The sequence below is a fragment of the Gopherus evgoodei genome, chromosome 11 (genome assembly GCF_007399415.2).
Source record: "Gopherus evgoodei ecotype Sinaloan lineage chromosome 11, rGopEvg1_v1.p, whole genome shotgun sequence".
Taxonomy (NCBI): Eukaryota; Metazoa; Chordata; order Testudines; family Testudinidae; genus Gopherus; species Gopherus evgoodei.
The window spans coordinates 58,132,372-58,147,748 of NC_044332.1; the positions used below are offsets into that span (position 1 = coordinate 58,132,372).

Below are 15,377 nucleotides of genomic sequence, written 5' to 3' on the forward strand. Positions count from 1 at the left end.
ATCCTAGAGAATTTCAGTTACTTTTCCAAGGTCACATACAGGATATCCTCACTCTGTGCTTTAACGAAGACATCATCCTGCATTAGTTATTTACCGCTACAAAGTATCCACTCAGTTTCACTACAGCTGATCAAATGCTCGATAGCCATTCACTGTTTTAAAATATAAAAGTATTGCTGCACGTATAAACTAGTTTTTACAGGTTTATAATAGCAATATTTCCTTCTAAATCAGACATTACCTGATTTAATAACCAGCTTGAAAGAGCAGGGCCGGTAAGAAACTATTTCCTTGGAAAGAATTTTAAAACTTGATTCGAATATCAGTTGCAAATGACTACTATTTGTTACACCTGTAAAACATTCCCTTTGAAAAAACATCCCTCTTGTTCAAAGATCAATTGAGAGTCTAATCCAGGTGAGATGACCCAAGAATGTCAACGAAAGTACAAGATCAGGTAAAATTATTTTATGTCTCTGTAAGTTGCTTCACTGGAACAACAACATCATACAAAACCCCTCTCTTAGAAAGCTTTCCACATTTTAACTGTTAACCTAGCAACAATAACATCCAGAGAAAGCCAGTGTTGATACACATACTGTCCACCAGATGGCAGCAATGTGTTTTATGAATAATGCAGTAACATCCTGCACTTCCATTTCACATTTAAATTATAAAACAATAGTTACTTCTTTAGATATGAACAAACGAAATGAATTCAGCCAAAAAGTAAAGAAAAATAAACAGCTTTGCATTCAGAAAGTTGTTTATGGCTGACTAACTGAGATTGCTCTTTCACAGGATATAGTGGAAATCAATGCTGCTATTGCTTTCCCTACTCTGTAAGCATCTATTTGGGCCCTTACATTCTTTGGTTGTTCTGTTCCACCAAAATTACTTCACATGCACAGTAAGCATTAACTGATGTTACATTTTATTCCTGTAACACAGAAAATGCCCGTGGCTCAAAATAAATATTTTTCTTTCTGATGGACAAATAACATCTGCAGTTATGAAAGCTGCAGTGTAGCTGTCAAAAGCTAAGTGAGTCACATAATTTCTTGAGAAGCACGTGTATCTGTACGCACCCCCTGTGCAGATAGAGACATATTAGAAGTTACATCCCTACCTAGATAGCGTCACTTAAAAAGACTACTTTCAAGCAATTATTTTTATCATCATCATTTCAGCCAACTGAAATTAAATGTCTATTGTCTGGTTAAAGTTATAGTTTAAAAAAAATCAGTCAAATCATTCTTCACAGCAACTTTTGACTAGATTTTGATTTGTGAGTAGCAAGGATTTACTAAAACACATAGGGCCAAATTCAACCCCAGTGTAAGTACGGGCAATAATATGAGGCTGATTATCCACTGCCTCTGTACCGGCTCTACTCATTTATATCTGTATACGCTGAGCCAGACAGATAGCTGTTGAGTTACACCAACTGAGGATCTGGCTCAGTGAGTGTAAAATAACACCATTTCCACTTGTAGCATTTCACATGCACTTTCCACACATGTAGATGATTACCTAACGGGCAACACAGAGGATGATCAAGCCCAGGGAGGCAAATCCGGCTCTTGTTCGCACATTGGCTTCATTGGAGTTCAGATATAGACCTATGTCCATTTAGGCCAGGCTGGTTTTGGCTCACTGTGTGTAAACATAGGAGATTTCAGTACACAAAAAGACCAGGAGGTTCACCAGTCTTCTCCCCTTATTAGCAGCTGTGCCCACTGTAACAAGGTGAAACAGCCAGGAAAGAGGTAAGGGTTATTTGCCTGTCACATGGCCCAGCAAGGAATTTAAGGGAAGGAGGCAAGTAGCCTTTAAGCCTTTCTTGTTAGTATCATCTCCTAACACACCAACAAGATAATCTTTCTCCATAGCCTCTATCTATCTCCAGTTATTCCAGACACAGAGAAAGCTGTCTTCAGTGGACTAGAAAAAGAGGATTGTCCATCCAAGGAGCTGTTACTAAAAATCTACAGCATTTGCACTGGAAACCTTGGGTATATTTTAGAGAGGCCCCTTAGAGTGATTTTGTTCAACATCTTCATTAAGGATCTGGATGATGGGATGGATTGCATGCTCAGCAAGTTTGTGGATGACACTAAGCTGGTGGGAGAGGTAGATACACTGGAGGGTAGTGATAGAGTCCAGAGTGACCTAGACAAATTGGAGGATTAGGCAAAAAGAAATCTGATGAGGTTCAACAAGGACAGAAGAATCCCATGCACCGATACCGGCTGGCTAAGCAGTAGTTCTGAAGAAAAGGACCTAGGGGTTACAGTGGACGAGAAGTTGGATACGAGTGTGCCCTTGCTGCCAAGAAGGCTAAAAGCATATTGGGCAGAATTAGTAGGAGCATTGCCAGCTGATCGAGGGAAGTGATTATTTGTCTCTATTTGGCACTGGTGAGATCACATCTGGAGTATTGCATCCAATTTTGTCCCCCTTCCACTACAGAAAAAAAGTGGACAAATTGGAGAGAGTTCAGTAGAGGGCAACAAAAATGATTAGGGGCCTGAGGCACATGACTTATGAGGAGAGGCTGAACTGGGCTTATTTAGTCTGCAGAAGAGAAGAGTGAGGGGGGATTTGATAGCAGCCTGGAACCAGCCCTGAAGGGGGGTTCCAAAGAGGATGGAGCTCGGGTGTTCTCAGTGGTGGCAGATGACAGAACAAGGAGCAATGGTCTCAAGTTACAGTGGGGGAGGTCTAGGATGGATATTAGAAAACACTATTTCACTAGGAGGGTGGTAAAGCACTGGAATGGATTACCTAAGGAAGTGGTGGAATCTCCATTCAGAGAGATTGTTAAGGCCCAGATTGACAAAGCCCTGGCTGGGATGATTTAATTGGGGTTGGTCCTGCTTTGAGCAGGGGGTTGGACTAGATGACTTCCTGAGGTCTCTTCCAACCCTGATATTCTATGATTCTATAATTCCAGGATATTGCTTACTGGAGGTGGCTGTTAGTGTAGGTTTCACACTATCAGTAACTTGGAGGGTTAGATTTTTTTAGTGAAAAGAAAAGCAAGTCACTACTGGCAGAGAGTTAAAGGCTCTCTACAGTCCCAGTTTTGTAGTCACAAAACATGCGAAACTCTCTTGAACCCAATGAGAGTTCTTTATGTTCTGTATGGCGTGGCTACAGAATCAGGCTCCAGGTAGATGCTCAGATACTAAATGTAAAAACTTCAATAGACGAATAAAGGGAAGAAATTCTGCCTATATTTTGTAGCAACTATTTCATTATCTGCTTACATTGCCAGCTTATGAACAAGTAGATGCTCCTTCAACCTTCTCTTTTAGAAAGAATAAAGAAAACTTGAAAGAAAAGTTCTATGATTCTATGACTTTGTTTCCCAAACTCTTTCTATACATAAAATCCTCAAGTCTCGGCTTCAATCCAGCTTCTCTCTACCAGATCTCCGCTTTTTCATATACTGTTTGAAATAACATGATGAATACTGTGCACAGTACAGGGACTCTCAGTCTCTATAAAGTACCTGTATAATTTCAACTTCTCTTTATTGCTCTTATATATGCAATTCAAGGCCTTGTTTTCTTTTTCTTGCCATTAAGCAGAGAGAAAAGACTCCAGAGTTTTATCCACCACTACCCCCCGTATTATGATCACTAATTTGTGTCACAGAACCATTGAGCATATATTCCCTTTCCTTTTCTTTCTTGTCCCGGTCTCATTACCTTGCATCTCTCAAAATTGAATTTCATCAACCATTTATCAGCCTGTGAGCCTAGTCTATCAAAAACAACCTGAGTTTTATTTCATTTTCTCGTAGTGGTACCCCGATGCTCAAGTTGGACAATAGAAAACAATTTGCTGGTCATACATGTCATGTATAATGCACAAACTTCTGGCCAAAATGGTCCCTTTCTGGCAAGCACAACAAACGCAGGGCATAACTGGATCCTCAGTAGCCCAGTGAAACTCATTGATTTCCCAAGGCTGTCTGATAGTCTGGTAAAATAAGCATTGTTGGGCTGTTTGTATTCATGAAATAAAGACAGTTGGTGGCATTTGTGTCGCTGTCCTAGGTAGGGGGCAGTAATGAGCTGTGCTACTTGCCCTGCCACAATCTGCAGGGGCGGTAAGGGACAGGGCTGCCCAGAGGATTCAGGGGGCCTGGGGCAAAGCAGGGGAGCTGCGGCGCTTGTACTTACCCAGCGGCAGTTCAGGTCTTCAGCGGCATTTCGGAGGCAGGGGGCCCTTCAGTTACTCTGCATCTTCAGCAGCACTGAAGGACCCCCCACTGCCCAAATGCCACTGAAGACCTGGAGCAACTGAAGACCTCCCTCCCCACCATCGAAATGCCATCAAAGACCCAGACCGCTGCCAGGCCAGGGCTCATGGGGCATTTCGGCAGTGGGGGGCCTTCAGTCGCTCCATGTCTTCAGCAGCACTGAAGGGCCCCCCCGCTACCGAAGACTCGGACTGCCGCCGGGCCAGGGCTAGCGAGGCCCCTGCAGGGCCCGGGAAAATTGCCCCACTTGTCCCCGCCCCCCCGGGGCAGCCCTGGTAATGGAATCAGGGGGGCTGGAACAATTTGTATAGTGGGAGTGCTGAGAGCCATTGAACCAAACTGGAAACCCTGTATATAATGGAAACAACTTCAAGCCAAACAGTGCAGCAGCACCCCTAGTTCCAGCACCTATGCATGGATGGAGCAGATTGCGTTGTCCACACTCCATTCACTGGCTGAGGTAAAAAGGCAATCAACCTGCCTTCTCACTGTCCACGTCTATGATATCTCTTTTCCAGGGGAGAGCAGGCACAATGAATGCCTGACATACACACCTTGCTCCATATGCCACCAGGGCATTATGACAGTTCCTCCACATTACACCCAAAGGCCCCAGTTCAGGAAGTACTTCTCCTGTCACCCAGCATGGCCCCTGCTCAGACAGGCATTAGCCTTTAGAATGGAATTGACTTTTCAACCTTATAATGTTTTCAGTGTGCATTACATGCACACACATTCTGTACAAATGTGTTCAGTTCTCCTAAAACCAGCTATATAACCACAGTTATTAGCTTTCCTGCTTTTCATTGTTAATCAGGGATAAAATATTCTGCATCCATGCACACAGAGAAAATACAGCTCTACCTGGCATTACTTGCATATGCTTCCTTCTGGTTTTGTGTGACACAATGTTCTCCTGTAGGAGTAATTTCTAAAGCAAAAGTTGAGATCTAATGTGCTTCTGAATTTTCTGCCTTTGATGCTTATGGTAACTGCAGGTATAAAAGAATGAGGCAGAAAACTGGTAAAAAGCATGGGCTTATTTTTAATGCTACTTTAAGTAAAAAGATAATAACATAATTAAGAAATGATTAATAAATAATTCTCAGTTCAGGGTAAATCAAGAATAACTCCAGTGATGTCAATGGAATTGCACCAGTGTAAAAGTGATAAGACAGGAGAATTAGCTCCATTAATTCTGATATCAGAATTTGTACTTATAAAGCACCTGCTATCCAAAGTTCTCACTGTATTTTACATCCACATCTCTGTAAGATACAGTATTATACTAATTTTAGAAATGGAAAAATAAACATCACAGAGATTAAGACTCCCACAACAGAATGTGTACACTTCTGCCTTGCACCCAAATTGCACAAGCAAAGTGCCTGATGTGTTCATGAAGCAGGAATTTGCACAAGCACATAATTTTCCAGATGCCCACTCCAGCTTTCCCATATCCCGTAGATGTTCTGTGTACACTTTTGCATGTACATCTTTAAAAATCTGAGTCTATGTGACTCACCCAATAGTATTAGGTAGCAAGTCAATGGGACAACTGGAAATACAATCCAGCAACCCTCTTCTCCCACTGCAACATACAAGTTCACTAACTTCAGTGGGAGTTATTTATATCATACCCGGGTGAGAGGGGGGACAAAACACCTCAGGAATCCTTTCTACTTGCTCCTGTTCAAGCCTTTTTCTTTTGGTCCAATTTCCTATTACTGTCTAGATAATAATTGCAGGTTATTAAACTACTGACACTGTCATAACATTATATATGTAGCCAATTGTTTAAAGATATGAAATTAGATTAGGGTAAATTCAGGTCTCTGGGATATCAGTTAAACCCACAAAAAATAAATGTAACTTCCACACGTGGATAAATTAACATAAAGGTATCTAAAACAGGGCCAGATCCATCCACTGTTTATAAAACATAAGGCCAGCAAAAGCTTTCTGTGGTTCTAAAGTTAATGCAGAAGACCAAGCTTTCTTGGGGTCCCATCAGAGACTGTGAAACAAACTCCAGAAGGAACTAAGGATCATCACAAACCTCACCAGCTACATTTCCAAGTGCAATCTTTGGCCTGTCTTCTCTAAAACAAACACACAGCAGTGTATACATTTAAAACAAACAAAACCAAGCCGCCAGACTCTACCAGAACAAAACATTATACCTATGCACACAATTCTTGCCCCAGGGAGAGTATAAAGGAGAGAAAATAAACCACGTGACAGATGTCAGTCATGTCACTTAATGCACTACTGGAATACACTCAGGTATTATGGTGATGAGGGCTATTTAAGAACTTGTATTGTACACAAGAGAACAGAAAATGTATGGGTCAGATTCTGATGTTGGTGTAAATCTGGAATAACTCCACTGAAGATATTGAAGTTGCTCTGCATTTACACCAGCGTAACTGAGATCAGAATCAGGTATGTTATATGCTTACTAGCTGTAGGAGATTCTCTTTTACATTAGGTCTAGGTGCAATTATATTTTCAACCAAAATACAGAACTTTCTAGTATTTCTCACTAGATTTCTTGCCTTGTTTTCTAGGCTTTTACATGTTAGAATTTTATAAATATGAGTAAACTGACAAAGCTGCAGCCTTTTGAAATTAAAGTCAATATCACATTAAGGCCTGTGTATCAGTCTCTGTAATTTATGTAACAAAACCTTTATAAACAAATGAACTTGGAAAATGAACAGAAACACCAATGAAATGAAATAATGACTCTGTTTGTTAAATGAATGAAACTATTAGGAGAATGAAGCTGCTTACTAATTCATGAATATGCTGAATAGCGACTTTTTTAACACTGACTTTTTTTTTAATCAACCCGAAAGAAACCCCCCTTCAAGTCATTCCATTGCTGCAGGATTTTGTATTAATGAAACCTTAGCATTGTAGAGCCACAAGTATATTAAGGTCAAATGAACACTGCAACTTCCTCCCAAAGGTCTTGTCATAATTTTAAACTCAAAAAGTGCGGTTTGGCTTACACGTGAGGAGGAAGAGCATGAGCGAAGCAGGAGACGTGGATAAACCCTATTCTGAAAAGTTATTCACAAGCAGACAACATTGAGCATTGATAACATTTTTCAACTAATCTAGTTACTAATGCCTCAGTTACCATATTAGTGCTGGCTGCAAAGCATTCCATCATGTCGTTATTTTCTTCAGCTATAGTTCACATCAAGATTTGCCTATCTGATGCAAAATTGAACTAAGTAAAAGAGAGAAAGGAGAACGACGGGATGACAGAGGCACTCTTTCTGTTCCAGTTGCTGATTGACAATACTGCCATCCCTTAGCATGGTTTTATTTAGTTATTACAACCATCTCTCTGTAAATGACACTTAGGATTATTTAAGATTATGTTGTAATCCTTTTAATCCTCAATGCTTTAAATTTCAGGCTAAATACCAAAAAGCAAACTAGCACTTAGCAGAAATGTTTAAAGTATGTGATTTGAACATAAATCTTCTTTTATTCACTACGTCTCTGATGAAGACCTAGTGCATCACATCAGTTAGCCATAAAGAACACTACAGGATCTCACTGCAAATTGCTCTGTTTGCTCAGATTCTGTTGAAACTGCTTCAAAGTAGTTCTGTTTACCAGCGCTATATCATCAACAAAACAAACAAAGGTAAGTCATGCTGCAGGACACTGCTATGCGCTATTTGATTAAACTGGTATGTTTAAAATGCACAGAAATAGATAATGTGCACACATTTTAAATTAATTAGGCCTTGTTCTGATAGATTTACCTTAGTTTAGAAAAGGAATAACTCCACTAAAAACAGTGAAGTTAAACATGTGCAAGGTCAGAATCCAACCCCAAACCTCCCTTCCTGAATTTTATTTGCTGCAGGTTTATATATTTTTCCTCCTGAATTTCATTCATTCATATTTTTCCAGCCAAATAATTTATTCCATATTAATTAAGTATGTATAGTCCATCTCTTTGTTGGTATGCATTTACTAAGCCATGTACATGTCCTAGTTAGAACTCGAATTCCACATTTCCTGCAACATTGGACATTCGATTTTCTTTAAAACAAAATCTCAATAGTCATTTTCTATTTGTAAACTATAATTCTTGGTCTCAGACTGAGTATCCAGGGTAAATGAAACTCAGAATTCGGTAGCCAGTTCTGATACAGCGCATGGACAGAAATCAACATTGCTCGGTTTTAGTCAAGAATAAATGCTTTATTATTCAGTTTGCAATTAAACAAAAATGCACCGATCATGCTTTGTTGCCGTGCTTTGAACATATAATCATATTTATTCTGATAATTTCAGAGTTAGGCCAGCTAATGTAGCTAATCAGATAGCAGTGCAAGTCATCTAGATTTAGTTTTCCAGCAAAGCCCTTTGGATTCTTTCCATTCCAACAGAACTATGAATAGGTAGATAGTCAAAGGATGGCTATATATTTTAAATAAATAAAACTTCAAGAGTGTTTCCAGTACATTCAGTATCCAAGTATAAGCCACCTTCCTTGGTTTTAAAACTCTGCCTGGACTCTCGCTTTATTCTCCTTCCTACTGTTTCCATTCATCTAGCATCAATCCTTTCAGTCCTTTCCCAAAATGCTACCACTGTTGGTACCAAACAATTCTTGCCATCTGGCAAACACTTCTAGTATATCTCCATGATCCATCTACACAATGCTCCACCCTTTTAGGTTTATAACTCTGATTTCTCTCCCACTCAGTTATTGGGTTTATGAACAAATGACTTAATGGTTCAGAAGAGAACTGAGCCCAATTCTTCTCTATATTCATACTCAAATAGTTCAGTGATCTCCATTAGCTCTGCTAATGTGTAAGGGTTTGTGGAATTTAGCTAACGTTATATTTTATGACTTTTAAGGAGACAAAATAGAAGAATGAGAATAAAACTGAGTTGTTCACCCTACCAATATGCTCTACGGATTACACAAGAATTGTCAAACCTCATATTTTATAAATCACTGTCAGATTTTAAGAGAATAGTTGCAAAAGCACCTAAGGGAGTTAGTTGCACATGTCCTATTGACTTTCAGTGATCTTCAATCCTTTAGGTGCTTTCAAAAATATTCCCCTTATATCTTTAGATAAAATGGATCCATATTATCTGTTGCTCCAACAGTTGGCAGGTAAGGGATGAGCCCTTTCAGGAAGACAGTTACAGTCACTGATTCTTTGTCTCACCCCAGTCACTGCTGCATGTAAAAGCCGCCTGGTGACTACTCTAACACTTTCAATCTGGCAACAATCCCTAAGGGAACTTGAACCAGCTGAAGATACCCAGAGCTCAGCACATGCCAGCCATGTCACATCCCCACTCGATATTCTGTCACACTAGTAGCTGTAGGATAGATGGCATGGAGCCAACGATGCCAGCTCTAAAAAAAGGGCCTTGCCTACAGAGCAGGCCTAGAAGCAGAATGGTCCATTCCTTGAGAGGATTCTAATCCAGTAGAGATCATTGAGGATCACCTGTGGAAGCATCACTGCTTCACTGTTGTAAAGACCTTAATTCCAACATAGTCCAGTCTTCAAAGGTCTTGGCATCAGCATACTAAGCAGTGTTTACTCTTACTTCTCTTCAGCATGTAATCCACATTTGCTCCTACCTTGGAAGCAATTCAATAACTGCTAGTGATGCCACGTACAACCTGGTTAACTGACATGCCCATTTCTTACTGTATCTGGCAGGCATTATATGTTCTGAAAATGCACCTTCCCCTCCTCTTGTGTCCTAGATGCTGTAGAGCATAAGACCAGCACATACAACTCTGCATAGATGACATGAGGAGCAGGACAGAGAACCAGGGGAGATGACTGAAGGGACAATGAAACTCTAAGTAAGAGAACAAGGAAGAGTGAGTAAGTTTGATGACAATAAGACCTAAGTCCTTACCCAAAGTTCAGACCTTATTTTGAGATTTGAAACAATTTTCTTACATTTCTCTTCTTCTACCACTCTTTGCTCACCTCTCCACTTGTTCTTCCCCCACTCCAGAAGCATAAATGGGAAAACATTGTAAAAAAGTCATGAGTGCATTTTGTGCGTAGACAAGATCCAAGTTTCAGAGAGTGATCAATTTGGTGAAATAAAATACTAATAAGCACAATTTTATACCCTCTTACCAGCTAAACATACAGTCATCTCTTTTGTAAGGCTACTGTTAACTGACTCCCATATTTACCAAACTCACACTATATAAACTTTACCTTACTGTAAAACCAGGGTATGAACTAGAGGTACACTAGTCACCTTACTAAAATAAATCAATTTAATATATAAATAGCAGTTGAAGAAAGGAAAGTTTTCACAGTTCAATCCTTGAGGGGGCCATTTAGGGATCTGGGGCAAAAATCTGTCCGGGGATTGGCCCTGCTTTGAGCAGGGGGTTGGACTAGATGACCTCCTGAGGTCCCTTCCAACCCTGATATTCTATGAACTCTCTATTCTATTCTTTTCTCACTACTGAAGCCCTATATAAAATTCCAAATCATCCGATAGAAAAAAAATCTCATTAAAGTGCTTGATTCAACTCCCATGACATCAACAAAAGCCTTTCCATTGATTTAAATGGGTGTTGGACTAGGCCCCTATAGTGGAAGTGTTGTAACAATCTTTTTTTAGCATCCAGATCCTGGAATTTCAACCCTAGATTAATGCCTTTCTCATCTCTGAAAGGCATTTATCTTGCCATTCAGTTAAACGGCATGTGGATGAAAAGAAATAAGTGACATTGTTTTCCATGAAATAAAATGATAAGCACATGAGAAATATATAAACTTCTGAATTGGCTCTGAGGGATGCCAGGTTCTTCTCCTTCCAACCCTCTCCACTCAGGAATGAACCTGGGTCATCACAGCCGTGAGCAGCAATAAAAATAAATAGAGTAACCACACTCAGTTGGATTAGAGCTTAAGTAAGCAATTTGAGAAAGTTCTGTTTATGGAAGTTCTTTAGGTCAAGGATTCTAGCCTTAAACCCAAAGCAATTACCTGCTAAGTTTTAAAAACAAATTGAATGTGGAACATTAATCAATAAATCAACAGGTTCTCAAGTGTTTTTAGTAGATTCCATCATCAGGACTCTTTAGCATAGAAAAAAATAGTAAACTGAAGCTGGATAAAAGTTACGCTTTTACATTTGTTTAAGAAACAAGTGCTGTATTAGATCAATCTGTAGTTACTGAAATATCTAAACAGAGAACTAAAACCTAGTTCTTAACCTTAAAGGCTTAAAGGGACAATGGAATGAATAAATTGTCTCTTACCTGAAAGACATTCTTTCTACTAGATTTCTCTGTAGTCCATTCAATGTTAGCTCCACACAAATCCACCCATTCTGGTTTATATCCTGCTTTCTGCAAATAAAAATTAAATAGGAAGTATAAATTGAACACACAGAAATGGGGACAGTTGCCAGATAAAAAGAGAGTGAATCAAGTTTAACTTGCAGATTATTCTAGCATTGTTGCTAGCACTCTGAAGGGCCTATTAATCCTTCCTTTAATACAATATATAACCCTTTTTCAGGGATCTCAGTGGGAATTACGTGTGTGTGTGTGTGTGTGTGTTATTTTAAAAATTCATTAGGCTATTTCCTAATTAAAGCAAAAGAAAAAAATGACTAGACATTTCTTGTTTTTTTTAATGCTTACTTTGCACCACTGAACCTGAAAAATGCTTGTGCAGAATAGATTAGTTCTGATTGATACAGCTGGATAGAACTAAAACTGTAGAAGAAGGTGTTCCTCAGCTCTACAGTAGGCCATCTTTTTATCTAACCAAGTTATGAGGGTCTCAATCCCATGAGATGCCCACATTCGTGAGTTCCAGCAAAGTCAACAAGTTTGGGATGCACTAAGTATGTCTCAGGAAGTACTCAATGCCTTACAAGCCACTGCACACCCCAGACAATAATACCTAAAACAAATTAGTTCCATAAAGTTTCTTCTGCATTTGATTGGGGCAACAGCTGAGTGATGTTAATATCACCTTAACTCATCTTTTTTTGTCCCTAATTTTTACTACTACTACTACTACTACTACTACTACTACTACTACAACTAGTTATATAACGTTTGTCATCAGTTGATCTCAAAGCACTTTACAAATGAGGACAGTATCTTTCAAATTGGGAAACTGAGGCATGGAGAGGGGGAAGAGACATAAATGGGAAGACAACTCAGGTCTCCTGAGTCCTAGTTCAGTGCTCTATCCACTAGGCCATATGGCTACTTTAAACCACTCTAACTTTAAGGGTGACATCGGTTGTAAAGAAAACCAAATGGCAGCAGAGATTCCAGCACAATCACACTTTTCAGCTTCCTAAAAATGCTCACTCAATTTCTCTGATGTTCTTATTAATGGCTAAAAACCATGTATTTCCAGAGTTGCTTTGAACTGAGTAAAAAAAAAAAAAAAAGATCAATTTGTGTTGAGAGAAACAATAAAAAATCCTAGTCAAAAGCTTTGCAGTCATACAACCTGCCATTTTTCAGGACTGTAGTTATAATTATACTCATAATTTGTTAAACCACAATACCTCCGTGTCTCAGGACCCTTGGCAGTAACAGGCTCTTTAATAGGTCTTTGTTCCTTGTTTCCAAAAGGGAAATAAAATATATTTTATTCTAAAGAGAAGGATGTTCTCGCAATTAAAGCACTAGGCTGGAAGAAACAGGTGCATTCTGTGGGGTATTGAGGATTGTCACTTTAAGAGTGGGGAAGGGCGGGTTTCTGGTTTTGCTTGCAGGCTCAGGGGCTCTGCAGGAGAGTCACTCTGCAAAAGCCAGCATAAAAGCAATGTGGGTTGAGTTGTGCCTGTCTGCCATAAGGAGTAGCCTGTTTTCTCTTTCTCTGTTTTTGGGTTCTTGTGTGTTAAAGTTCTGGATTCCAAAAATAAAGCAGTGTTACACTGCAACTTTCCAGTATGAGTATTTATGTTTTAATCTAATTTCTCAGTGTGGTATGCTATGAAATTAACAGGTTCCATATCTAACTCTGCCACAGAATTCCTGTTCAGCCTTTGACAAGCAGCTTGACCTCCCTAAACCTCAATTTCTCCATCTGCAAAATGGTAATATTGATGCTTAATTTCTCAAGGATGTTGTGAATCTTAATTCATTTTTTAAGCACTTTGAGATCTCCAGATAGATTTTGAAGGGCAAATTATTATTACAAGCAATATTTTAATAGAAATGAACAAGTTACAAATTTCAGTACTGCACAACTTGTATATATATATATATATATATATATACATACACACACCCCTCCATATTCATGGGACAGATCAATCACTCCAATTGTAAAATCTATAGCAGGGGCTCAGAGGCAGGATTATCTATGAAGCATCTGTCAAGGATTCCATCCACAATGCTCCATCAAGAAGCGGGATTTGCACTCCCACAGAATAGCCATGTGCAGTTCCCTGGGGAACTGGTGCAGATTTTGTCAGACAAATTTTACTGCTTCCTCTCTTTGAATAAAATCACAAAGTTATTGGCTGTGCCTGCAAATACTTACACACCTGAGGTCAAGGAAAAGACAACCCACTCAACCAAAATTTGGAAGGTTGAAACACCAATGAAGGAGAGAAAATCTTGGAAGAACGTAAGAAAAAAAGGAAGAAAGTAAAATTTAGGATGAGATCAAGATAAAGCGCCCTGACAGAGAGATCACAGAATCATAGATATGCAGGGCTGGAAGGGACCTTAAAAAGGTCATCAATTACACTCCCCTGCACTGAGGCAGAACTATGTAAATGTACATCTGTTCTTAAAATACTCCAAAGGTAGGGTTTCCACAACCTCCCTTGCAAGCCTATTCCAAAGCTTAACTACACTGATAGTTAGAAAGTTTTTCCTAATATCTAACATAACACTTCCTTGCAGCAGATTAAGCACATTACTTCTTATCCTACCTCCAGTGCACATGGAGAACAACTGAGCACTATCCTCTTTATATATTTCAATATACTTAAAGATTGCTATTAAGTCCCTCTCAGTCTTCTTTTCTCAAGACTAAATATGCCCAGTTTTTTTAACCTTTCCTCATAGGTCAGGTTTCCTAACCTTTTCTCACTTCTGTTGCTCCCCGGTGGACTCTCTCTAATTTGACCACATCTTTCCTAAGTATAGGACCCAGAATTGGACACAGTGCTCCCTCAGTGTCCCCATCCCATCAGTTTCCCCATCCCACAGTGCCTCAGTTTTCCCATCTGTAATATGGAAACAATGATACTGCCATCCTCTGAAAAGTGCTTTGAGATCTCTGGATGAAATTCACTATGTTATAGCTAGGTATCATTATTACCAAAATGGATCTCCAGTGGACACATGTGGACTCTATTTAAATCTACAGGTAGTCCGTGAACATATCTGAAAGTACAACATGGCCTTGTGTTGTCCTACATGCTGTATGATCCACAGTCTGCTTCATAAGCATGTAGGAATAACCAATACACCCTGTAACTGAGTGAGTTAAGGCTACCATGAGAGATCTCATACTTAATGTCCTGGCTTTGTGCTTTTCAGTCAGACCATTTATGTTATACATATCAGTGTTATTGGTGGGGGTTATACTGTAAATTGATATGTCTGTTACAATGAAATCTTCCTCTGCATGAATATGGATTTAGGAGGCATTTAGAAGGCAGTTTGCACATGTGTTAAATATCTTCTGTTCAATAAATTCTTTAGAAAAAACTGCACTCATCCTTCTCTTGGTCAAAATTACAAATCTTTGAAAACAGAATTTTACATAGGGAATTCTTGACAACCTGATACAAGCAGAAGCTAGGAATGGAACTATGATCCTTTTTGACCATGTACAAAATACAAAATAATAGGAGTTCAACAGGTTTTGTGACTTCTATAAAGTGGTATGAAATACAGATTTTTGACTAGGAATGATCAAACCTGGAGCAAAAAATGCATATTCAACCAACCATTGCACTTTCTTTCTATTTTTATTAATATTTTAACAGTTTTTTAAGCAAACATCTCTCAAGCTCTCCTTCTATGCTTTATACTAACATTTTTTCTAATTAATGCTTCTGATGAGGCCAC

General features: G+C 39.1%; 1 protein-coding gene across 5 annotated transcripts in view; it reads right to left on the minus strand.

The window, feature by feature from the left end:
• ARHGAP15 (Rho GTPase activating protein 15) overlaps nt 1–15,377 on the minus strand; it is a 469,173-nt gene that overhangs the window by 352,177 nt on the left and 101,619 nt on the right. For all 5 annotated transcript variants that reach the window (XM_030580810.1, XM_030580811.1, XM_030580807.1 and 2 more), the window contains one exon: nt 11,577–11,666. In XM_030580810.1, coding sequence (XP_030436670.1) covers nt 11,577–11,666 — 90 coding nt within the window. The remainder of the gene's footprint in view (nt 1–11,576; nt 11,667–15,377) is intronic.